At 42.8% G+C, this 25,079-nt stretch overlaps 1 protein-coding gene across 8 annotated transcripts in view; it reads left to right on the forward strand.

The window, feature by feature from the left end:
* The window catches only part of TBXAS1 (thromboxane A synthase 1), a 396,138-nt gene that overhangs the window by 267,211 nt on the left and 103,848 nt on the right, over nucleotides 1-25,079 (forward strand). For all 8 annotated transcript variants that reach the window (XM_029599777.1, XM_029599780.1, XM_029599776.1 and 5 more), the window contains exons 8-9: nucleotides 15,450-15,598; nucleotides 17,841-17,968. In XM_029599777.1, coding sequence (XP_029455637.1) covers nucleotides 15,450-15,598; nucleotides 17,841-17,968 — 277 coding nt within the window. The remainder of the gene's footprint in view (nucleotides 1-15,449; nucleotides 15,599-17,840; nucleotides 17,969-25,079) is intronic.

Here is a 25,079-nt window from a genome sequence, read left to right on the forward strand (position 1 = left end):
CTCCAAAGATGTGAGCAGCCTGTGATGACCAGGACAGTGAATCAGCTGAAGCATTGCTGGCAGGACACCAAGCTGGCACTCATCGGGAGGTCCAAGCACCACACAGGAGGTGACCAACCTTGCGAATTGCCTGTGGCCAGGTGGTCTCTTGAGGCCTTGGTTCAGTGGGACTATTTTGTTGGTGTCCATACTGGCAGCACTGGCAAACGTGCAGGTGAGTAGGGCAGGGAATGTATTTCCAGGGTGAAGAGGGCTGGCTAAGAGGGGATGAAATAGTACTTAGATCTGATATGTCTTTTGTTGTTTTTGGACACAGAGGGTGAGACCAAAGAGAACTAGCCAACACCTCTGGATCCACCTCCAGTGGGAACAGCAGAGCAATTTACTGACAGTCTGCAGCTGCCAAGTGAGACACCAGTACCCAATACACAAGCAGATGGGTACCACAAGTGCTGCCTCCTTGGGCCAGAGTGTGGAAATACGTGGCCCAAGCATGACAGACCTGTGATAAAATGGAGTTGCACCAATGAAGAATCAGACCAGGCTGATATTAAAAATGTCACTTTATTAACTCGCATTGCAAAACAGAACATATTAAAACAATTTTCAAAAATAGGTACATGGGCCACAATATGCACACAGACTGCAGCAGACCGATGGCTTGGCCCCCTCACCTCTTTCAAAGTGATCCAGCACCTGGTCCCTCGTCCCTGGCGGCTGTGGGCTGCCAGCTCTGCCCTCAGGCCGCCCCTGGGGCCTCCGGCTCTGCTACAGTTCCTGATGCTCCGCATCGGGCCTCTCTGCGTGGCCCGTGGAGAGACGCCATCCTGACCAACACTGCGCCCCTCCTAGGTGTGTGCGCACGCACAACTGATCCTTTAATAGGGCCCGCGGTGGGAACCTGGCCGCAGCCCCGGATGATGATGTCAGCTAAGCCCCGGTATTTAAGGCCGGGCTCCGCTCTCTCAAATTGTCTTTGCAAGAGGTCCCCTCGCTAGTCAAGTACTTGTTGCTTCCTCAGTTCCTGGTTCCCGATCCTGATTGCCTTCATTTCGGTTTCCTTGTTCCGATGTTCCTGTTCCTTCATCTCTCCTTCGGATTGCTAACCTGGTTTGACCTCTGCATTGCCTGATGATGCCTTTGCCTTTCTCCAGCCCCGGACCTCTGCATTGCCTGACCACGCCATTGCTTCTCTCCAGCCCTGGACTTGTGCTTCGTCTAATTATCCTTTGACTCTCTCCTCATCTAGACCTTGCTTGCCACTACTTCCAGACAGCCGCCAGCCCAGAACCCAGCTTGCTTAAAGACGCCTCGTCAGCCTTTGTCCTGGACGTGGTTGGTTTAGGCTTCGGCCTGCTCTTGCTCGGGCGCCCTCTGTTAGACTGTGTTCCTCTTGGCGCCCAGGTCTCCGGGACTCTGCCTCGCCCAGTACAGACAGATATCTATACCAGTTGCTGCCTCTGGGCTGACCTCGATCCACCCATCGACGACCACTGATGGAGGTCAGGCCACCTAAGTCCATCCGGACCCGGCACCCAAAAGCTCAACCCACGGGGAACGAGGGCTGGTATTGGTGAAGTGCCAGCCGACCTCCGTCCGTCAGCCCTCTCTGCCTGCTGACGGTGGGGACCCGTAGGATCCCTCCTAGGGGTAGCGTCAACCCCACCTTGGCCCAAGGGTCCACCTCCGGCGCAACCCACTGATTTTTGTTTCAGGTCGTTATCTGTTAAATTTCATTTTTATAATGGTTTGGGAGGTATTTATTTTGGGTTTCTCTAATTTTGGAGTTAGTGCGCACTAATGGGACTTAGTGCGTGCTAACTGGTTTTCTTAATTTTGCTGCCATTGTCTATTTCGTTAAAAACGAATGCACACCCCTACTAAAATATCAGCAGATTTGTGTGAATTACACTTACACAAATTGTTCCAAACAGTATATTTATTGCAAACTAGTATGCTCTGAAAGTAAATTAAAATTCATTATTTCTCTGCATGTTTTGTAAAATATAATTAAAAACTGAAAAATGCTGTTTGCATAAGAATTCAACTCCTGTGCTGTGGAAGCTCCAAGTTTACACAGATGAAAGATATTGTCCTAACAATTGACTTATAATTGGCTTCTACCAGTGAATCATTAAAAAGGTCAGCTTTTCTGGATAAAAGACCCCCCTAATTCCAGTACCATTAGACTGACTAGGAAGCTGAATAAAAGCTGTGAAAATGAAGACCAAAGAGCATTCTAAGGAAATTAAAGATAAAATTATAGACGTGCACAAGATAGAAAAAGGCTACAAAATATCCAAGTGCTTGGATATCCCAGGGAGCACTGTTAGATCAATGATGAGGAAATGGAATCTGCATTATACCACTCAGACACTGCCTAGACAAGACCATCCCTCAAAACTCAGTATCCGGAGCAAGGAGGAGACTTGTGAGGGAAGCCACAGAGAAGCCAGCAATCACTTTGAAGGAGCTACAGAGTTCAGTGGTCTGACTGTTAGTGGAGGTGCAATAGTCAACCATATCAAGAACTCTGCATACAACTGGCCTGTATGGGAGGGTGGCTAGAAAGAAGCCATTACTTAAGAAATAAAACATCAAAGCATGTCTGGAGTTTGCTAGAAAGCATCAGAGTGACCTAGCAAACATTTGGGATAAGATTTTATGATCAGATGAGACAAAGATGGAGCTTTTTGACCAAAATTCAAAACGCTGTGTGTGGCACAAACCTAATGCTGCCCATTCCTCAGCAAACATCATCATCTCAACAGTAAAGTATGGGGGTGGCAGCATCATGTTGTGGGGGTGCTTTTTCTCAGTGGGGCCTGGGCATCTTCTTAAAGTTGAAGGATGATGGATGATGCAACATACAAGGAAATACTGCAAGACAACCTGTTTGTCTACTAAAAAAATACAACTTGGGAGAAATTTCACCTTTCAGCAGGACAATGATCCCAAGCACAAGGCCAAAGGAACACAGGAGTGGTTGAACAACAAAAAGTTTCTACAATGGTCAAGTCAAAGTCCAGATTTCAATCCAATCAAGAGTCTGTGGCACTATTTGAAAATTGCAGCCCATAAGCGTCATCCAACCAACCTGGAGCAAATCTGCCAGAAAAAATGGACAAAAATCACTCCCAAACTGTGTGCAAAGTGGTAGAAACTTACCCCAACAGACTTAAAGCTGTAATTGCAGCAAAAGGTGGCTTTGCCAAGTATTAGTCTGAAGGGGTTGAACACTTATGCAAGCAGCATTTTTCAGTTTTTAATTTTATTTTAGTAAAAATGCAGAGAAATAATGTATTGTGTTTTAAAAAATTTACTTTAAGAGCATACTGATTTGTAATAAATATACTGTCTGGAACAATCTGTGTAAATGTCATTTGTAATCCACACAAATCTGACTTTTTTGGGGGTCGAATTATTGTAAGCCACTGTAGATGAACAAAAGCAAGACCGTATGTCATGGAAAGAAGTCTTTTATTAGTAGTATTAAATAAATCGCCCAACTCTGGCCGAGTTTCGCCTAATTGGCTGCTTCAGGGGCTTAATTGTCTTTGTATTGTATTTAGTACTACACAGTTGTTTTTATATATATCAATACGTCAAAAACAGAAAGTAGTGCCAAGTATTTGAACATATAGACACCTTTAGTCCTTTAAAATAAGGTTCTTTTATCTTGAATCGTATGAATCGACAGAGTAATTGATGCTACCATTCCAAATTCAACAAAGTTGGGCGATTTATTTAATACTACTAATAAAAGACTTCTTTCCATGACATATGGTCTTGCCTTTATTCTGTTTGTGTTGGCTATGCTTGAATGTCTTCTGGTTTGTTTTGTTAACCACTATAGATGGCCACAGTGTGTATTTCTCCTGGCATTCATCTTCTCTGGGCTTTGCGCAAATTTGAGAAGAGGCAAATGTTGGAGTTAGAACACTGTCTCTTCCATACAACCCTCCCTGTCCTGTTAACTCCTCTTCCTCCTCCATATGTTGAAATGTACCTCCAAAATAATCCGCTATGACCCTGCAACAGAGCCTTGCTGTACTATCTCTATCTGTGGCAGGTGCGAACATATTCGGCTCTGGCCCCAGGTCTGGATCCACATCCAGATGAGTACCATATCGGAGGGCGATATTGTGAAGCATACAGCACCCAAAGATGACATTTGCAACTTTTTCCAGTGAATACTGTAGCGCTCCTCCAGAGTGGTCAAGGCATTGGAACTGGCTTTTCAGAGCACCAAATTGTCAGAGAAAACGATATATTTCCCGTTCTTGAATCAGGGTTTGCTGGGTCTGGGGCTGGTGAGTTATGCCCTGCACCACAGAATGGCTCAAAGAAAACCAACTGCAACTTAAAGATAGCCTGCTATATGGCCCTGCCGGATGGAGACTGTAAGAGTGCTGGGCATTATTAGCATTTAGATGGCATGGAAGCCAAAGAAAGGTGTGGGATCCTGGACGAAACCCATGAGTTCTTGCTGCTGTTATGTGTTTTCATACTGTACTGTGAAATTGAAAGTCTGTTTCTAATCGTGTGTGAGCAGATAGAATTTACCAGGCAAAGACCCAGACTGGTACCTAGATTGAAAGTAAGCCTTACCCCATTTGTGATTTACCTTCATTGTGAATTATCCCTTTACCTGCAGTGCATAAGTCAGGAAGGGTTCTGTTGTTGGTAATCTGAATAAAACCCCTATTGAAACATAAATCCTCTGTCCGAATGCTGCAGAGGTCCTCAGCCTGATACAAATGTACATCCTATGACCTCTCTGATTATCATGTGTGCCTCATTATACCAGGTTTCTGCTGATGTACATGGTGCAGACAGGGGTGTGAGCAGCCATGGTTTGCAGCCGTAACCACAGACTCTTGCAAAAAGTAGGACAGTGTGTTCCATTGTTTTTGGTACTCATACCAGAGAGCTTACATGTGTAGCAGAATAATATGAACTTTGTCACCATGTACCAGAAACCCATGTACTATTATGCCTTTGGTACCCACCCCCAAGAGATTACATTTACCCATCCCAGACAGCTAACATTTGATTGTATAGCAGAATAGTACATGCTTTTGGCACCATGCACCAGAAAGTATGTACTGTTTTGCTTTCGGTACCAACCCCAGAGAGTTTTCATTTTAGCTTACGCTTTGGTTTGACTTCTATTTCAAACTTACTGAGCAACCAGCCTTTGCCATATTTCCTGTCAGTAACATTTTGAGCCAGCACCTACTGCACAAGGATGAAGGATCATGGCTACTTCCAGAAAACTTGCAGTCAACACTGAGGATCTTCATGTAGGCATTGCACACAACTTGAACATTCAGGGAGTGGAAATGGTTCCTATTACGGTATATCATTTCTTTTCCATGTGGGGGGGTTGAGAGGGACATGGGTGCAATCAATTGCACCCATTACATTTGGCATGCCAGCTGTATCGAAAAAAGCACCTTCATCTCCTGCCATTCTCTAAGCTGCTGTGGGTACTTTATGTACTGCCTGACCCATTTCATCAAAGCTTTTAGAACTTGGCTGACATGCCTTGAAAAAGATGACTGGTTCATGCCAGCCACCACAGCCACTGTATTCTGCAATGAGCCAGTGGCAAGAAAATGCAAGGTAGCGATAAACTTGACCGAGCCTGGAATGGAATGTGCACAATTGGCTAGAGGATCAGTATCATTCCTGATTTCTTCATAGAGAGAGAAAATTGCCCTGCATCTCAATCTATATGTCCACACATCATCAGTCTCCAGTAACCAAACTACCAAAAAAAAACCTCTCATGAGGTCAATATTCAAAAGTAATTTAGACAGATAACTCAAAAGTTATCCATCTAAATGGCACAATAGGCATATTCAACTATATATCCAGTTATAATTTAGCCGGATAAACAAAGCAGCATTCAAGGTCTCTTGAGGTGGTGAGCCTGGAGGGATACTAATCTCTGTGCTCTGAGCACTCGCCCCACACAATCAGAATTTAGCACGGACATCCAACGCTTAATTGCACAAACTTCTCCAAATCAGAGTCCCTTTAATGTTGCTAGATCATGACATGCAGTGATCACCGGGGGTGATGCCCATAAAAGGAGGGGGGGGGGGGGGGGGAGTCAAGGATCTGACCTGGGCAAACTCAACAAAGATGGTGGTGGTGGTGGCAAAAGACTTAGGCCTCCAGTGAACAATGAGGAACCTATGGTAGCAGAGGTAACCAAAGCTGTAGTAGCAGCAGCTCTGTCGAGAAAATTGACAGAAATCTCAGACCAGATAGCCGATTTTAAAAAATGCCCTTTTAGAACTTGGCCCCCGAATCGATGTGGCAGAAGGTCGCATTTCTTTATTAGAAGATGACTCCATGGTGCATGATTCAAAGTTAAAAATCAAAACCTGGAATCACATTTGTTAGTACACGAAAGCAAATTAGACGACTTAGAAAATTGTTTAAGGCGAAATAATTTATGCTTCACGGGTCTCCAAGAAAATCTGGATGAAAGGAATCTGACAAATTTCTTAGCCACATGGCTGCCAGAGGCCCAGGGCTTTATAGGATCTTAAAGATCAAATTGTGATAGGGCACACCGATTGGGGAAAACCGATGGGAAGGTGAACCGAGACCCCACATAGTAATTGCAGAATTTCTAAACACTGTGCATAAACAAAAAATTGTACAAGCCTATTAGAAGAGGCAGGAAGTTGTTTATGAGGCGCAAAAGATCAGAAATTTCCAAGCCTATTCCATAAAGGTATTGCAGTAACGGAAGGAATTTTCCCCAATATGCAGCTCTTATCCAGCAGCAAAATCGCTTTGTTTTTGCAATTCCCCGTGCGCCTCCATATTTGGCATGAAGGCTCATCTGAACTGTTTGAGACACCTGAAGCAGCATGGAAATTTCTGGTGGTGATCTGAGAGCTGGGCATGATGTTTCATGGGCTGCCTGGCTAAATTTGTTAACTAAAAATCCTGGGCGCTATGGGGGACCGATTCTTAAAATTCTCTATGCAGGAATGCATTTAATTTTGCAACAAAACCTCTATCAAACGCCCTGTTTGGATATGTATTTACCTGGTGGTTAAGTTTTTTTATAGTTCACTATTCTTGAGCCCAAGATCACAAAGACTTTCAAGGGGACCACCGGGAATAGTCGTGTTTGAATCTGGAAATTGTTGTGGGCTGGATCTTGGTAAAGGATGGGAATGGCCCTTATTTTCAAATTACTTTCTATTACTGGAGAGAAGTTGGATTGACCTATATAAACAGCATGACTATTGGAGGATTAATCCATGTTAAGAGAGAAAAATCTGTTCTGTAGTGATGGAGATGGCTCTTTGAAAAGTCATTTTAAGAAGTCCTTTTCAGCCCACTTATTGGGGGTTCATTGGGAAGAGTCCTGATTAAAATTGGCACATCACTATGGGCTGGAGTGTGATCAATAATTGGATATTCATTTATTTTTCTCTTCATGTTTAGAATAGAAGCAGAGTTATGGTTATGGAACAATGGTTTTGGAAAGAGGGTTTCATATTGCATGAGGGGAGGGTTGAAAAATCTGATATTGAAAGATTATTAGATATGGGAATGTTGCTAGTTTGTGGGATATTAATACAATAGCATCCTTTAAAGAAAGGAGTGAGGTGACAGTTTGATCACATTGGCGTGACCTCTAGCTCTAACTTGGTAGAGCAATAACTTAGAGTGGGGAAATAAGTACAGGAAGTGGATTGCATGAAGGGATAAATATAAGGGAAGGGTGATTTATGGCTAGGGGCGCTGATGGTAAGGGGAAAAGGGGACTGGCTAAGGAGAGGAAGGAGTATGCTAACTTATCTACGTCATTCTGGTAATGTAGGGAAAGGAGGTCACAGAAGGAGAGACCTCTACTTAGGTTGGGCACATATAGTAATATTCCTAAATTGGGTCTGGGATCTGGATATAAAAGAGGCGGTGCTCAGGGTGGAGATCAGCCTATTCTAATATTATGCACATGCATAGAAGATGAGACCTCCACTTAAGATTTTAAAGTGGAATGTATGTGGGGGTGGGATCTGCATTAAAGATGTATAAATTATTGCATGCAATGAAAAGGTTTCACACAGACATTGCTTTACTTCAAGAAATAAGATTAACAGACCAAGAACACACCAAGCTGACACAACAGTGGGTGGGACAAGTTTTCTCATCATCCTCAGATTCCCAGAAGGCAGGGGTGACAGTTGTCATTCGTCGCTCTCTTGCTTTTCAAAACCAAAAGATAATTCAAAATCCTGAAGATAGATATATATATATTAGTAGAGGGTACCTTGCTTAGGAAACAAGTGGTATTGGATTCTATTTATGCTTCTAATATATACAAACATATTTTTTGTGACCCTAATCAATCTCCTTGCACAATATTCCCAGATACCTCTTATATTAGGAGGAGATTTCAATTTTAATTTTGATCCCACTATAGACAAAGTACCTGCTAATTTAAAAGCTTCTATTTCACATAATCGAGGTGTACCATATCTATGTAACTTTCTTACTTTGATAGATGTTTGGAGGTGTTTACTTCCAGAAGAAAAAGATTTTACACACATTTCAAGAGCACACAATACCCATTCTAGAATAGACTGTTTACTAATTCTTGAGTTGTATCTTTCTCAAATCTCTAAAGTGGAGATTAGACCACTGGAAATCTCTGATCATACCCCACGATGGATGAAATGGGAAGGTCTAGTCCTGAGTAGCACATCACGTATATGGAGATTCCCACTCTGTCTATATGAAGATAAAAATATTCAGACATATCTTAAGCAAAAATGGAAGGTTTATGGGATTTCTAATGCACAACACCAATCTACCCCACTTTTATTTCGGGAGATAGCTAAGGCAGTTATTAGAGGCGATATTATAGAATATACAGCATATAAAAAACGGATGATAACTAGGGACATTTTTAAATTTAGAAACTGTTGCAAAGAGAGAAAAGGGATTTTCATCTAAACCCTACTGGAGACACACAACTATTATATTTAGCGTCGCAAGCTAAATTGAATACCTTATTACATCAAACAAGACAGTAGAAGAGGACTGCAAGGCTTATCTGCATACTGCTCCCAGCAGCCCCCTGGAGAGGACTCCAAAGGTCACAGTGAGCGATCCAGGTTTCAATCTCCACAGCCCCAGCTTCCAGAGGCCCTGCACCGTTTGCAGTAGAAGAGGACCGTAAGGCTCTTCTGCGTACTGCTCCCAGCATCCCCCAGGAGAGGATTCCAAAGGTCACAGTAAGCAATCCAGATTTCAAATTCCAGAACCCCAGCTTCCAGAGGCCCCACAAACCTCTCAATCCTTTGAGAGAAGATCAACTTAATAGTGGTTGAAGAGGATTGGTAAGTATAGCCTTGGAAATTCTTAGGACTTAAAAAAGTTTGGAGAGAGATTTAATAGTGGGATATATTCTTTAGAGTTTGTGGGTTTCTGAAATAATAAGCAAGCAAGAGGGAGTTAATTCTAGTGTCTGCCTTTCCCTCCCACCCACCCCTAGCTCAACCCTTGTTTTTTAGGCAAGAGACATTTTCTCAGTAGAAATCAATCAGACTCGTTTCTAAATCATACTATTCCACTAGCCCTTATTGAGAGTTTAATCATCCCCTTGTATATCACTAGCAGATTAATTAGTGAATACACCTATACATTTAAAGTACTCTAATTCCAACTCCCTTAGCAACCTAAACTTAACCAGGAACTCAATAAAATTAAAATGAAGGCAGCAGTCCAGCAGCAAGAGGGGGCTTTCAGTCTTTTCCATCGAGTATCACATGTATGATTTTTTACCCACTGGTGAGAGATCATATGTGTCCACCCAGTGCAACGAGCTCTTGGCTCTCAGAGAACGAGTCTGATCTCTGGAGACTAGAGTAGCAGTCCTGGAGGAGCTGAGGCAGACAGAGAGGTACATTGATGAGACCTTCAGGGACATAGTAGCCAAGTCCCAAATCCACTCTGGCAGCCCCGGTGCTGCCTTGGATCATAAAGGTCTCCCAATTGGAGAGCATTACCTTGGTGTACTAGGAAGTGATCCTGTAGCAAGGACTGCTTTCCAGGTGATACATTGTCCTCTCACACTGAGGACAAGTCTCCCAGGGCTACTGCCCAGGAGGGAAGGGTTAGGTTGGTCATCATTGTTGGTGTTTTGATTATTAGAAATGTAGATAGCTGGGTGGCTGGTGGATATGAGGACCGCCTGGTAACTTGCCTGCCTGATGCAAAGGTGGCGAACCTCACGCATCAACTAGATACCGTTATAGATAGTGCTGGGGAGGAGCTGACTGTTGTGGTACATGTAGGCAATAATAACAAAGGAAAATGTGGGAGGAAGGTTCTGGAAGCCAAATTTAGGATTTTAGGAAGAAAGCTGAAATCCAGAACCTCCAGGGTGGCATTCTCTGAAATGCTTCCTGTTCCATGTGCAGGTCCTCGGAGGCAGGCAGAGCTCCAGAGTCTCAATGCATGGATAAGATGATGGTGCACGGAAGAGGGATTCAGTTTTGTAAGGAACTGAACAACCTTTTGGGGAGGGGGGAAACATTTATGAAATGACAAGCTCCACCTTAACCAAAATGGAACCAGGCTGCTGGTGCTAACTTTCAAAAAGGAGCTAGAGCTGCTTTTAAACTAGAATAAGGGGGGAAACTGACAGTCACTCAGAGTGCATGGTTCAGAGAAGTGTATCTTTGAAGGTTACTAATGAAACAGGAGAGTTAGGGCATCCCAAAAAAGAGGTTCCAATAAATGCAAAGTATCCCATGAGCCTATAAGTAAAGAATCACCTAAGCTAAAGAATTCCAAATTATCCATATCAACTGAAAAGAAGGTTAATACAAACAAAAAATGTCTGTGTGCCAGAAGTCTAAGAAGCAAGATGGGAGAGTTAGAATGTATAGCAGTGAATGATGAGCTAGACATAATTGGCATTTCAGAGACCTGGTGGTAGGAGGATAACCAATGGGACAGTGCTATATCATGGTACAAATTATACCGCAATGATAGGGAGAATCAACTTGGTGGGGGTATAGCATGTTATGTCCAGGAGGGTATAGAGTCCAACAGGATAAACATCCTGCATGAGACTAAATGCTCAGTAGAATCTATATGGGTAGAAATCCCATGTGTGTTGCATAAGAGTATAGTGATAGGAGCATACTATCTTCCACTTGGCCAAAATGATCAGACAGATGATGAAATGCTAAGAGAGATCTGGGAAGCTAACAAATTTGGCAGTGCAGTAGTAATGGGAGATTTCAATTATCCCAATATTGACTGGGTAAACATCAGGACAAGCTAGAGACATAAAATTCCTGGATGGAATAAACGACTGCTTCATGGAGGAATTCATTCAGGAACCAATAAGCGAGGGAGCTATTTTAGATCTAATTCTTAGTGGAATGCAGGATTTGGTGAGAGAGGTAATGATGGTGGGGCCACTTTGCAAAAGTAATCATAACATGATCAAATTTGAACTAATGATTGGAAGGAGGACAATTTGTAAATCTACAGCTCTAACACTAAATTTTCAAAAGGGAAACTTTGATAAAATGAGGAAAATAGAAAAAACTGAAAGGAGCAGCTGAAAAGGTTAAAAGTGTACAACAGGCGTGGACATTGTTTAAAAATACAATTTAGAAGTGCAATCCAGATGAATTCCATGCATTAGGAAAGGTGGGAGGAAGGCGAAACAATTACTGCCTTGGTTAAAAGGTGAGATGAAAGAGGCCATTTTAGCCAAACAAAATCCGTCAAATATTGGAAGAAGGAGCCATCCTTAGCATTGTCAGGCTAAGAGAGAATTTGAAATGAAGTTGGCTGTAGAGGCAAAAACTCATTTAAAAAAACTTTTTAAAAATATACCCAAAGCAAGAAACCTGTGAGGGAGTTGGTTAGAGTGTTAGATGACCGAGGAGCTAAAGGGACTCTTAGGGAAGATAAGGCCTCTGCAAAAAGACTAAAATACTTTGCTTCTATGTTTACTAATGAGGATGTTGGAGAGATACCGGTATTGGAGTTGGTTTTCAAAAGTCATGATTCAGATGAACTGAACCAAATCACTGTGAACCTGGAAGATGTAATAGGCCAGATTGACAAACTAAAGAGTAGCAAATCACCTGGACCAGATGGTATGCATCCCAGGGTTCTGAAGGAACTAAAAAATGAAATTTCAGAACTATTAGTTAAAATTTGTATCCTATCATTAAAATCATCCATTGTACTTGAAGACTGGAGGGGGGCCAATGTAACCCCAATATTTAATAAGGGCTCCAGGGGTGATCAAGAAACTATAGACCAGTGAGCTTGACTTCAGTGTGGGGAAAAATAGTGGAAACTATTCTAAAGATCAAAATCACAGAGCATATAGAAAGACATGGTTTAATGGAACCATTTGGAAGCCCAGTCTTCCAGTCTCACAAGGTCCTCCTGCAATTTATCAAAATCTGCTTGAGATTTAACCACTCTGCATAATTTTGTTCATCCACAAATTTGATCACCTCTCTTGTAGTACCCCTTTCCAGATCATTTATAAATGTATTAAAAAGCACCCGTCCAAGTAAATCCCTGAGGCAGTCCACAGTTTACCTTTTTCCACTGTGAAAACAGACCATTTAATGATGGTTTCCTATTTTTTAACCAGTTTGCAATCCACAAAAGGACATCGCCTCCTATCCCATGACTTTTTAGTTTTCTTAGAAGCCTCTCATGAAGGACTTTGTTGAACGCCTTCTGAAAATCTAAATACATCACATCTACTGGTTCACTTTTGTCCACATGTTTATTCACCCCTTCAAAAAAATGTAAGAGATTTGTGAGGCAAGACTTCACCTGGGTAAGTCCATGCTGGCTGTGTCCCATTAAACATGTCTGTCTAAATGTTTTGTGATTTTATTCTTTATAACAGTTTCCATGATATTTCCTGGCACTGAAGTCAGGCTCACCAGTCTATAGTTTCCTGGATCACCCCTGGAGCCCTTTTTAAATATCTAGATTACATTGGCCACCCTCCAGTCTTCAGGAACAATGGATAATTTTAATGATAGTTTACAAATTAATTGTAATAGATCTTAAATTTCATTTTTTAGTTTTTAGAATCCTGGGATGTATACCATCCATTCCAGGTGATTTACTATTCTTCAGTTTGTCAATCTGGCCTATGACTGTTCCAGGTTCACTGTGATTTGGTTCAGTTTATCTGAATCGTCACCCTTGAAAATAGTCTCTAGAACGGGGGTGTCCCAGCATCCTCTTCAGTAAACACTGAAGCAAAGAATTTTCATCTTTCTGCGATGGCCTTATCTTCCCTAATTGCCCCTTTCTTTGTTATATAAGAATCCGACAGCTAATGTCTTAGTTAATGGAATATTAATTACTTATTGTTTTTCCTTGAGAGGGGCACCAGACAGGGCTGTCCCATGTCGCCTTTGTTGTTTGTCTGAAATTTAGACCCCTTAATACACGATATAATGAGCAACAAAAATATTGAAGACATTACTATACATCAGAGTTAGTTTAAGGTATCTGCTTTTGCTGATGACTTATTAGTACATATCTTGGATCTGGAAAGATCCCTGCCGGCATTATTGCAAGAATTAGAAGACTATGGCAAATTGACAGGGGTTAAACTGAATCTTGACAAATCAGAATCTATGGCAGTGGGAACTTGGCCAGCCCAACAATGGCAGGGGAATTTCCTCTTAAAATGGGCAAATAATAAATTACGATATCTTTGGATCAAGTTACCTAAAGACTTGAGTTTGCTATATACCGTTATTAGTCAGAAATGTCTTGAAATCACTATTAATACTATTAGGACATGGACTCCCTTGAACATCTCTCTTTTTGGGAGAGTTTCTCTGTTTAAAATGGTGTTACTTCCTAAATGGTTGTATGTTTTGGGAATTTTACCTTTTTTTTTTTTTTGACCATACATACAGTATCTAGATATTGGAAAGTGCTAAAACAGTTAAAAGTGCCTGGGGGAAAGGAGGTTTAGGAGTCCCTGATATCAGGTGGTACAATATAGTAGTGAATTTACACCATGTGGCGGATTAGATCCAAGAATCTAACTACTATATGGATGAAACTTTTGAAAAAGGATTGGTATTTCCTTTTTCTATGTCACATGTTATCCATCTTGCTAGTAGTCAGCTACCAGATAACTTAAAATATCATTATCTAATAGAGCCTTTTTATAAGCCTTGGAGATGGCTTTTGAGTGCATTACATTTAAATAGTAAACATTCCCCTTTCTTGCCATTGGTGGATTATCAGGTGTTTAGTTCAGGAATGAAAAAAGGACAAGTTTTAGATTGGCAGACTTATAGATTGCTAGATAATTTGGATATATCAGCAAGACATGTCTTGTATTGGTTACATGGGTAGAACTATTCCCAATTCTTCCTACCATTTACATTGCTGTTTCCCATAATCTCATTCGGGTTCTTCTTGAACCAACAATTTCTGAAAAGATGATAGGCCAAATGGTGGATGAACAAAGGAAGATAATGTCTTTCACTGAGTTACATGCAGTCTTTGATATACCAGAAAGAGATTATTTTGCTTACATACATCATTATGTTAAGTCTTTGGTTTCCCTCGGAGTTTACTAAAGAATATTTTTTATTTATTATATATATATATTCTTTACCGAAGCCTTCACTTAAATTCCCATGCTACCAATAAAGCACCACACTACCTATACTGCACCATACATATTAATGTTTTTACTTGCATAATACGCCATGTTCAATGTATACCTTATTCATTAATTGTTTACCATTTCTAATTTAACGTTTTTTTAATGTGCAATACTCCATGTTTAATGTATTCCTTATTTATTAATGTACACTGTTGATTTAATGTATTCCTTATTTATTAATGTACACTGATTGTTTATTGCGATGGAAGACTTAACCGGCTACGTTCCTTTGAATATAGCAGTTAAGTGTAAAGTTATCCAGCTAACCATAGCTGAATAACTTTATACATAACCGGTGATATTAAATAGAATATCTGGTTATGTTTAAAGTTATCCGGCCATGATTAGTCAGATAATTTTAACTGGGGATTTTGAGTGGGACGTTTATCCCACTCCCATAGACATGCCATGCCTGTTTCATGTAGTAAGGAGAGGAAGATCTGCCTCTTCCCAGAGTCACTCGAAATACTTGTCTTTAGCTGACAAGCAGGTGTCAATAAAATGGTTCCTCTAGCTTTCTGATACTCTAGCACCAGCTGTATGCATGGACAAACCAGGTAGGGGCAGAGTACTGAGAAAAGTGCTGAACTGAGCTCTCGCTGTAGAGAATGGACAACAAAGACCCAAAATTCTACAGAGAAGTTAAAAATAAGAAATTTGTAGGTTTATCAAAGAATGTTACCACACTGATTCTTAAATTGTGTTACTTTAGGTTCTACGGCTGGTTCACCATGGATGTTGTTGCTAGTGTGGCCTTTGGCACTCAGGTGGATTCTCAGAAGAACCCAAACGATCCTTTTGTGGAACACAGCAAAATGTTCTTCCAGTTCTCCCTTTTCAAGCCTATCATTATCCTAGTTGGTAAGTGCAGTGTTCTCTCTTACTGCTCATATAAGAATTGGGCCCATGGCACAATAGAATTGCATGCCAGGCCTGGGCTTAGAGGTGGCCTCAGGACTCATGCCGCCTTAGGCAATCTGGGAATTGTACTCATTATGGTCAAAAACATCTTAGGCAGTGGAAGAGTGAAACTTATTCACAATTATGCACCATGTTGGTGACTGACACACACACACATATGAAAATAGTGATAGGGTTCTTGTTATGTGGCTGGGGTGTGTAAGCACAGAAAGATAATTGGAGTTTACAGCACAGTACTACCTGCAACCTTCAATATCACGCACTTGTATTTTTTCTTCACCTTTCTTAAGTCACTCCAGTCTTTCATGTATATGAAATTGTTAAAAATGTGTGCATATAATATATATGTATATAAAATAATAGTGTGTGTGTTTGTATATTCAGTTTATATTAGAGATGTGAATCGTGTCCTCGATTGTCTTAACGATCGATTTCGGCTGGGAGGGGGAGGGAATCGTATCGTCGCCGTTTGGGTGTTTAGATTATCGTGAAAAATCGTTAAAATCGTGAACACACACTAAAACCCCCTAAAACCCACCCCCGACCCTTTAAATTAAATCCCCCACCCCAAATGCCTTAAATTACCTGGGGGTCCAGCGGCACACTAAAACCCCCTAAAACCCACCCCCGGCACATTAAAACCCACCCCGACCCTTTAAATTAAATCCCCCACCCCAAATGCCTTAAATTACCTGGGGGTCCGTAGCTTAAATTACCCCCGGGTCCGTAGCTAAATCGGGGAAAGGGGGAGAGCAGGAAATCCGGCACAGTAAATCGTGGTGTCTTCAGCCGGCGCCATTTTGCAAAATGGCCGCCGCAAAATGGCGGCGGCCATAGACCAATACTATTCGACGCAGGAGGTCGTTCCGGACCCCCGCTGGACTTTTGGCAAGTCTTGTGGGGGTCAGGAGGCCCCCCCAAGCTGGCCAAAAGTTCCTGGGGGTCCAGCGGGGGCCCCTGGAGCGATCTCCTGCCGCGAATCGTTTCCGTACGGAAAATGGCACCGGCAGGAGATCGACTGCAGGAGGTCGTTCAGCGAGGGTTCCAGACCGCCGCTGAACGACCTCCTGCAGTCGATCTCCTGCCGGCGCCATTTTCCGTACGGAAACGATTCGCGGCAGGAGATCGCTCCAGGGGCTCCCGCTGGACCCCCAGGAACTTTTGGCCAGCTTGGGGGGGCCTCCTGACCCCCACAAGACTTGCCAAAAGTCCAGCCGGGGTCCGGAACGACCTCCTGCGTCGAATCGTATTGGTCTATGGCCGTCGCCATTTTGCGGCGGCCATTTTGCAAAATGGCGCCGGCTGAAGACACCACGATTTACTGTGCCGGATTTCCTGCTATCCCCCTTCCCCCGATTTAGCTACGGACCCGGGGGTAATTTAAGCTACGGACCGCTGCTACGGACCCCCAGGTAATTTAAGGCATTTGGGGTGGGGGATTTAATTTAAAGGGTCGGGGTGGGTTTTAGGGTGTTTTAGTGTGCCGCTGGACCCCCGGGTAATTTAAGGCATTTGGGGGGGGGGTTCGGGAGGGTGGGGGATTTAATTTAAAGGGTCGGGGGTGGGTTTTAGGGGGTTTTAGTGTGCCGGTTTTCCTGCCCTCCCTCTTACCCCGATTTACGATTTTTTGACGATAAATCGGGGGAATTGGTATTGTATCGTGGCCCTAACGATTTTTGACGATTTAAAATATATCGGACGATATTTTAAATCGTCAAAAAACGATTCACATCCCTAGTTTATATAATCTAATTATTTGTGGCCACTGATCCTTCCATTGGGCTTCCATTCCATTCAGTTCTATCCTACTTGCAGTCATTTATGACAGGAATGGAGCTTGAGGCTGAAGTAATATGGACCTTCATTAGCAGCTTCCTGGGGGTTTCACCTGTTTAAAATTGCATTTTCTTTCCCTTTTAGCCCATTCATTGTAGCTGCAACCAAGTCTCGTTCCAGGATCTGGAGCAAGTGTGCACTTAAGCCAGCCATTAGGTGTCATAGCTGAGTGATGACTGGGACTTCTCCCCTCCCTTCTTCTAAGGGAGAGGGGTCAGTAATTTTCATGGATGGGGAATTAGGACAAAGCATGGACACAGTATAACCAATACTGGTATAATATTAAAATGACTATGATTGTTGTTGAGGTAGTTTCTGTTCTTATTTCTCTTTATTTCCTTCCAAGTGGCATTTCCATTTATCAGACCTCTTATGAAAATCCTACCCAACAACAGACAATCTAAGATCAGTACGTTCTTTGTTGGCGTCATCAAGAGCCTCATTGCTTTGCGAGACCAGCAGCCACCAAATGAGGTAAAAATCTGTCTCCTCTATAATACAGATATAATGTGTATCTTTGATTGCAAAATCTTCATGTTTAGGATTTTAAGATGCAAATTATGTATCAAATGGAAAGGTGTGACCCGATGATGTGCAGATTTGATTGAAAATCTATGTGGGCTGTTTAAAAATTGCACCTCAGCAATCATCATTGTGCAGTGACTTGTAGGTTCCCTTCTCTCCCTACAAGGACTGCGAATGCTGCCTCTGCAGCATCCCCCGCCCGAGCGGAGCAGAAACCCAAGTCGAGAGTTGAACCCAGCCACCTCCATGTGGTTAAGTTACCATTGAACCACCAGACTGATGCATAGCCCTCTTTATCTCCCAAGTGCCAATACAACAGAGGCCTATACTCAGCAAGCCAACAAACAGAAAAGTTATCTGGATAAAGTTATCCAGGTAGCTTTTTCCAGATAAGTCTGCTGCTTGAATTTACCTGGCTAAAGTAATCCGGATAACTTTAGGATTTGTCTTCACCATGACCAGACTTGTCTGCCTAAATTTATACATACATCTCATTCTGCCCTTGGACAGGAGAGCAGGGTATTAAGAGCTACCTTTCCCTGTCTAGTTCATAAAAACCCCTTCAAATGACAGTAGTTACAGTATGTAGCTTTGTGCTTGAAAGTAGCTAAAATCCAGTTATGTGTAGTAGATAACTTTGGTTCATTGAACATAGATAGTTTTCTTTCTATACTTGTGCATGTGTGCGGTCACATCAGGGAAACCTTTTTCCGTATTCTGTGCTTCCTCCCAGAAGAATCCAGAATTTAGTGGTATCACAAAGCGGAGACCGTTTCTCAGAGGTCTCATCTTCAAACTGCATGAGGAAAAATGGGAGTGAAGCATGCACAGTATGGAAGACTAGAGGCAGCAATTCTAGATTGATTTCTGATTTCTTTTGAAGTATTTCATAGAGTTTATTTGAGCCCTGAATAAGATTGTTTCTGTTTCTGCACTTTGTTGAGGCGGGGCGGGTGCCAGATGGTAGGCACATACTTACATATATTGTGGTACCACCCATCTGTAAATGCATTCTCTCATAAAGTATTGGATTTTGTGGTCAAGGTTACAGGGATACAGTCCCTTTGTACTCCTGGATTAATGCGATTAGGTGTCTCCCTAGAGAGAACTGGTAAAGAATAAGTACATCAGGAAGTAGAGTGGTATTGCTAATATATTAGCTCAAAGGATTACTTTAAGACATTGGGACATAGATTGTGATCTAAAGAATGGTATGCCTTCTTGTCAGCCACATCTTGTTAGTAAAAGCCACAGAAGTGTAGAGCATGATAACAGATAAAAGTTCATACTGTCCATTCAGTCGGCCTGCCTACATTTCATGCTCAGCTTTAGTCCCTTCCTCGTCCTCAGAGATCCTCTGTGCATGTCCCATGAGTTCTTGAATTTCGATACTGTCCTTGTCTCTACCACTCCACGGGAAAGCAGTTCCATGCATCCACCACATTTTCTGTAAATAAATATTTTCTTAGATTACTCCTGAGTCCTTCCCCCTTTCACCCTCATCCCATGACCGCTCATTCTAGAGCCTCCTTTCTGTTGAGACAAACACCTCTTGTTCTTTTATTCTTTTGAGGTATTTAAATTATCTTGTTGTAGCTCCCCATCCTACCTTTTAGACCTTTGTCTATCCCCATATGATTTTAATAGCTGCCTGCCCCTCTGGACTGATTCTGCCTGGTTTATATCCTTTTGAAGGTGCAGTCTTTAAAACTGTACACAGTATAAAAAATAAGATCTCACTAGAGACTTTTATACTAGGGTTGCCAACTGCCCGGTTTTGAACCAGACAGCCAGGTTTTCAGGCATTCCATACAGCGTCTGGACAGAAGTATTGGCCTGATGCCAAAAGTCTGGTTTTGCAAGTGGCTCCTCCTCTCTCCCACAGCCTCTTACTTAGAGGGGAAGAGAAGCAGGGTGAGAGCCTATCAGAGGAGAACTGTGCTATATCCCTGCCCCCTGCCTGATGCTGTGATTGGATGACATGGGAGAGAGGAGCTCAGCCCTCAGCTCCCAGTAGCTCTGCAAATCTCCACAACAACGATTCTCTGGGTCCCACTTCCTCTCTCTCACTGTGTGCTGTGATTGGATGGTATGGAGTGAGGAGGCGGGGCACAGCACAGCACAGCTCTCAGCTCCCAGTAGCTCTGCAGATCTCCACAGCAACGATTCTCAGGTTCCCAGCTCCCCTCTCTCACTGTGTGTTGTGATTGGATGGCATGGGGTGAAGAGACGGAGCACCGCACAGCCCTCAGTTTCCAGTTGCTCCACAGATGTCTGAGCAATGGCCCTCTTGGTCCCACTCCTTCCCTCAGCATGCTGGGCCAGGACCCAGGAGAGGGGGAGCTGCAGTGAGCCCTATCAAGACAGATATAGACACAGGGGAGAAAGTGGACAGACAGACTAACAGACAGAGGTACAGGCTGGGGAGAGGAGAGAGAGACACAGAGGAGACAGAAACAAAAAAGGAGATAGAGATATGGTGTGGAGCAAGGGATGGTTGAGATAGGGGGCATGGAGGAAGGGAATGGGACACAGGATCTCACACTCAGTGCAGCCAACAGCTGCAGCTGTCTGGAAAGTTGCTCTGTAGGCTGTACTTTCCTCCTTCAGGTCTCACTCTGGACCCACACCTTGTCCCTCAGCAACTTGGAAGTTATCTGGTAAAGAAAAAGATATAATATACTGGAGTGACCCCCTCACCTCCCCCCTCTCTTCCCATGCCTGTACCCCCTTTCTGGCCATTTCCCTGCCCTGAACCCTCTCCTCCCCCATCTGTAATCTCCCTGCTTTAGTCAGGCTTGTTGCTAGGCTGCCCAGTGCCCCAGGCATTGTAGATATCATGGCTGGCCATGGGGGGAGGGGGCACTACCTCCTTGGATGACTTGACTGGCCAGCTGAGCCAACAACCACATAGGGGCTAAGGAGTGCTTGTTCCACTACAATAGTGGCACGCAGCACTGGCGCCCAGCCCCCTGGGCCTGGCAGCTTGGGCAGTTGCCTGCCACTCCCAACAGCACTGGCATGTGTGGGTGAGTGAGTGTGTTTGTGTGTGAGAGAGAATGATTGTGTATAAGAGAGCGAGAGAGGAGAAAGTTTGTGCCCTGCACTATCCCCTAACAATCCACAAGATAAGAAATGTCAGGGGGAGCCCCTTTTTGTCCTGAGAGGCTGGACGATAAACTGTTGCCTGTGTGCAGCCTGTCAGCTCATTATTGCCCTTTTAATACATAGAATACACTGTTTAGGTAGTTCACCAACAGGAGCTAAAATTTATGCCATGGGGGGGGTGGGGGGTTACCATCTCTTCCCTGCCCCCCCCCCCCCCCTTTTCTGGCCCTCAAGTATCCAATCTGTGGAAAAATTGGTAACTTTAGCTTATACAGAGGCATTATCACTTCCTTTTTCTTGCTAGCTGTTACTCTCCCTATGCGCCCAAGCATCCTTCTGGCTTTTGTGATTGCCTTATCTACCTGTTTGGTCACCTGAAAATCATCTGATATGATCAGCTGCGGATCCTGCTTTTGCTTTGTGCACAGTACTTATGCACAGAAGAACTTCACTCCCTTTCCTATACGGCCGTCTTGGATTTTTGCAACCCAAATGAACGATCCTATGCAGTATTTTATGTTAAATCTGAGCTGCCAGACTCTCTAGACCATTCAGGTTTCACTAGATTCCTCCTCATGTTTTTCCCACATTCCAGGATGTCTCTCCTGTTTCAGATTTTTGTATTATCTGCAAAAAGGCAAACCTCTCCAAATAACCCGTCTGCTTTATCACTTCTGAAAATGCTGAACACAACTGGACTGAGGACAGATTCCTACGACCAGGACTAACCTTTTGGAATAGGGCAAGCTCAGCCATCTCCCCAGGCTCAAGGAGAAGAGGGGGGTGCCCTGGGCACCACTGGCATTGCCTATTGAACTGTTCAGCCAGTGGGTCGAGCAGCGGTAATGCTGGCTGGATATGAAACTGGTGCAAGAGAGGCCACTCAGGCAAATGCTAACTGCAGAAAGGTCTGCCCTCCCTTAAACATGCAGGTGTTTCCTAGATCAGCAGCTTTGAAATCACCACTGGCCTATGCGCCCCTGCACCTTTAAGGAGGTGGACTCAGGTAGTGTTCTTTGCTAGTGCTGGCACCTCTCTTTATCTTCGGCGGTGCGGTTCACGGGTGAGCTGTTGAACTGTGCAGGCGCAGAAGAGAAGAGGTGCAGGCACCACTGATGGCCGGGGCACGAAAGCAAGGTGGTATCTTCCAGATTTTTGTGAGTCTGTCCATCTGCAAATACTGTGGCACACGTATTATACCTTGCTGTCGCCTGTGGCTCTGCATAAGCTTATTGAGCAGCAGGAGCGGGGATAATCCATGCATATGAAACTGTGTTGCTCTGTTTTGTATGTACTCAGTTCCCAGATCTTGATTCTGCTTCTTTGAAGAATCAGACTGACATTTGGAACTCTGTCCTTTAAGATGTATATGAGAGGGTAGCTCCTTGTAAATCCCAATTAGTTAAAATTCATCGCAGGTCAGCCAGGTTCCACTTAGGAAGCTGAAATTCAGACTTGTCAGGCAGAGAGGCAAAGGCACAAGTCAAAAACTGAAAGTAATAGGCTGTACTGTAAATTAATTTTGGAATTTTATTGTAGAGAAATTAAACTAGCTATATGGACGTTTCTATCAAAGTAACTAAAAACTGCTGAAAACCACCCCAAACAAGTCTTTCAGGCTGTCTTTAATTTTATTTATAAAAAATTGACTTGCTTTGCCCTCTGAATCATTTGCAGCATTTTTTTTAGGATAAAGTGATGAAAATTCAGAATAATCTTCCAGTTGGTTTCAATGATTATTTTTGTGGAGCTGATTTAGATAATGAAGGGACTTTGTCAGCTTTCAATATTCCATCAACCATGTTAATTGATAAAACATTGGGTCTTATGGCACATCTATGCTTGATCTGATGACTTCTAAATTGAGGAAGTCTCAATAATTGGGTCTTTCTAACACCATTGTTGCTAATGTTAAAACTAGTTTAACCCCGGGCTGCCTACCTTCTAAAGTGAAAAAGGCTTTAGTTCAACCTCTTACAGAGAAATCATCATTAGCTCCAAAGTATTTAAGTAACTATTGCCCTGTATCAAATTTACATTTTGTAGGAAAGTTAATTGAGAAAATTGTAGCTACTCAGTTAATGAATTCCCTGCAGAAGACAAATGTGTTCCATCCCTGACAGTCTGGCTTCCATGCAGCTCATTGTACAGAAACAGCATTAATTTCTTTATTGGATGAGATTAGACTGAAGACGGATATAGGAAAGGCTGTCTTGGTAATTTCAGTCTATAATGACTTCAGCCTTTGATGCAGTTGATCATCAACTTTTACTTAGGTGTTTAGCTGTGTTACACCTCTGCTCACCAATTCTGTTGTATTGTGGTTTAAAAGTTGTCTGCGAGGATAATCATTTCAGGTGAATTGGGGTTCTGAAATCTCTCAGTGGAGGGAACTACTTTGTGATGTTCCACAAGTCTGTATTAGCATGGATACTGCTTAATATCTGTTTAACCCCACTAGCAACAATGATGCAGGATTTAAATTGCTGCTTTTAAACTGATGATCTCCAGGTAGTGGTATACTCTGATGCGAATCCTCAAGCCGACTTGACAGTTATTGAATGGTTATTTGGATCGCATTGCAGTGTAGTTGCTGCAATTTAAACTTAAGGTGAATTCATTGAAGTGTGATGCCATCTGGATAGGTAGTAGGAGTATGATGCAGAATGTTGCCCCAGTGATAGCTGGGACATAAACTCTTTCTATTTTAGGAATATAGATTGATACTAACTTGACTTTTTCTAAGCATATTTCTGCAATGTTTCATACGTCCTTCCATTTTCTTCATTATATAACAAGGATTAGGCCTTATTTGGAGTTATATGATTTACATACAATAATTCATGCCCTTGTGATATCAAGATTATACTACTGTAACATTCTGTTGCTTGGTCTTCCATTAAATATTTTGAAACATGATTCAAAACACAGCAGCTAAACTGATATTTGGAGGAAAGAAATGTAACCATGTCTCCCCATTCCTAATAAAATTACATTGATTACCATTTTTGAATAGAATCCAGTTTTAAATATTTGGTGTTAAGGACCTTATCTAAGGCCCAACCTGACTATCTTTTTAGATGTTTAATCCTGTATCAGCCGTCGAGGTTATTGCATTCTAGTAACCAGACCTTTTTGAAAACCCCTTCACTATCTGAGGTGAGGCTAGAAATACTAAATATACTTCTTTTTCATATCAGGCACCTTTTATATGGAATTCTCTATCCTTGGATATTAGATTAGAATCCAGTTATGGTAAATTTAGAAACCTGACCAAAACTTTATTGTTCCAGGAAGTTTATGGGGTTATGGATTGATACTGACTGCTTCAAGGCTACTGATTTTGGCTGTGATTATTTTTCTTATTTTTTCATGCTGGGGGCTGGATTGTGGTTGGTTGGTTGGTTGATATATGTGTATAGTGGCTGAAAGTCTTTGTGTAGATGGTTATTGATTGAAAGCCATTGTGGAATGGTGTGGGAGTATTTTATTATAGGTATGCTTATATGTGAATGTCTGCTATTGATAAGGTTACTGTTTTTAGATTGCTTTTCAATATTTATTATGTTGTGCACTATGTACCATCATTAGTCTTTCAGACATAGCTCTTTGAGAACTATCCCCAAAGTTGCTGGTAGTTGGAGATCTGTGGACTAAGACAGGGCTACATTTAGGGGTAGATTTTCAAAAGTTACACGCCCGCGTCCATGTGCGCGTGCTACCCCCCCCCCCCCCCCCCCCCATTTCGTTAACCCACGTTTTGCTCCTGCCTCGGAGCAGGAGCAAGTTGTGCACAGCAGCAAATGGCTGCTGTGCCGGTCGCCTCTAGCCTCGGCCCGCCCCTGGACCACATCGCCACCCTGGACTGCCCCTTTCACTAACCCCGGGTTTTACATGCATCCCGGGGATTTAAACGCGTGGCTAGGCCCTTTGAAATGGCCCGGTGCAAGTA

The sequence above is a fragment of the Rhinatrema bivittatum genome, chromosome 4, assembly GCF_901001135.1.
Source record: "Rhinatrema bivittatum chromosome 4, aRhiBiv1.1, whole genome shotgun sequence".
NCBI classification, from domain to species: Eukaryota; Metazoa; Chordata; class Amphibia; order Gymnophiona; family Rhinatrematidae; genus Rhinatrema; species Rhinatrema bivittatum.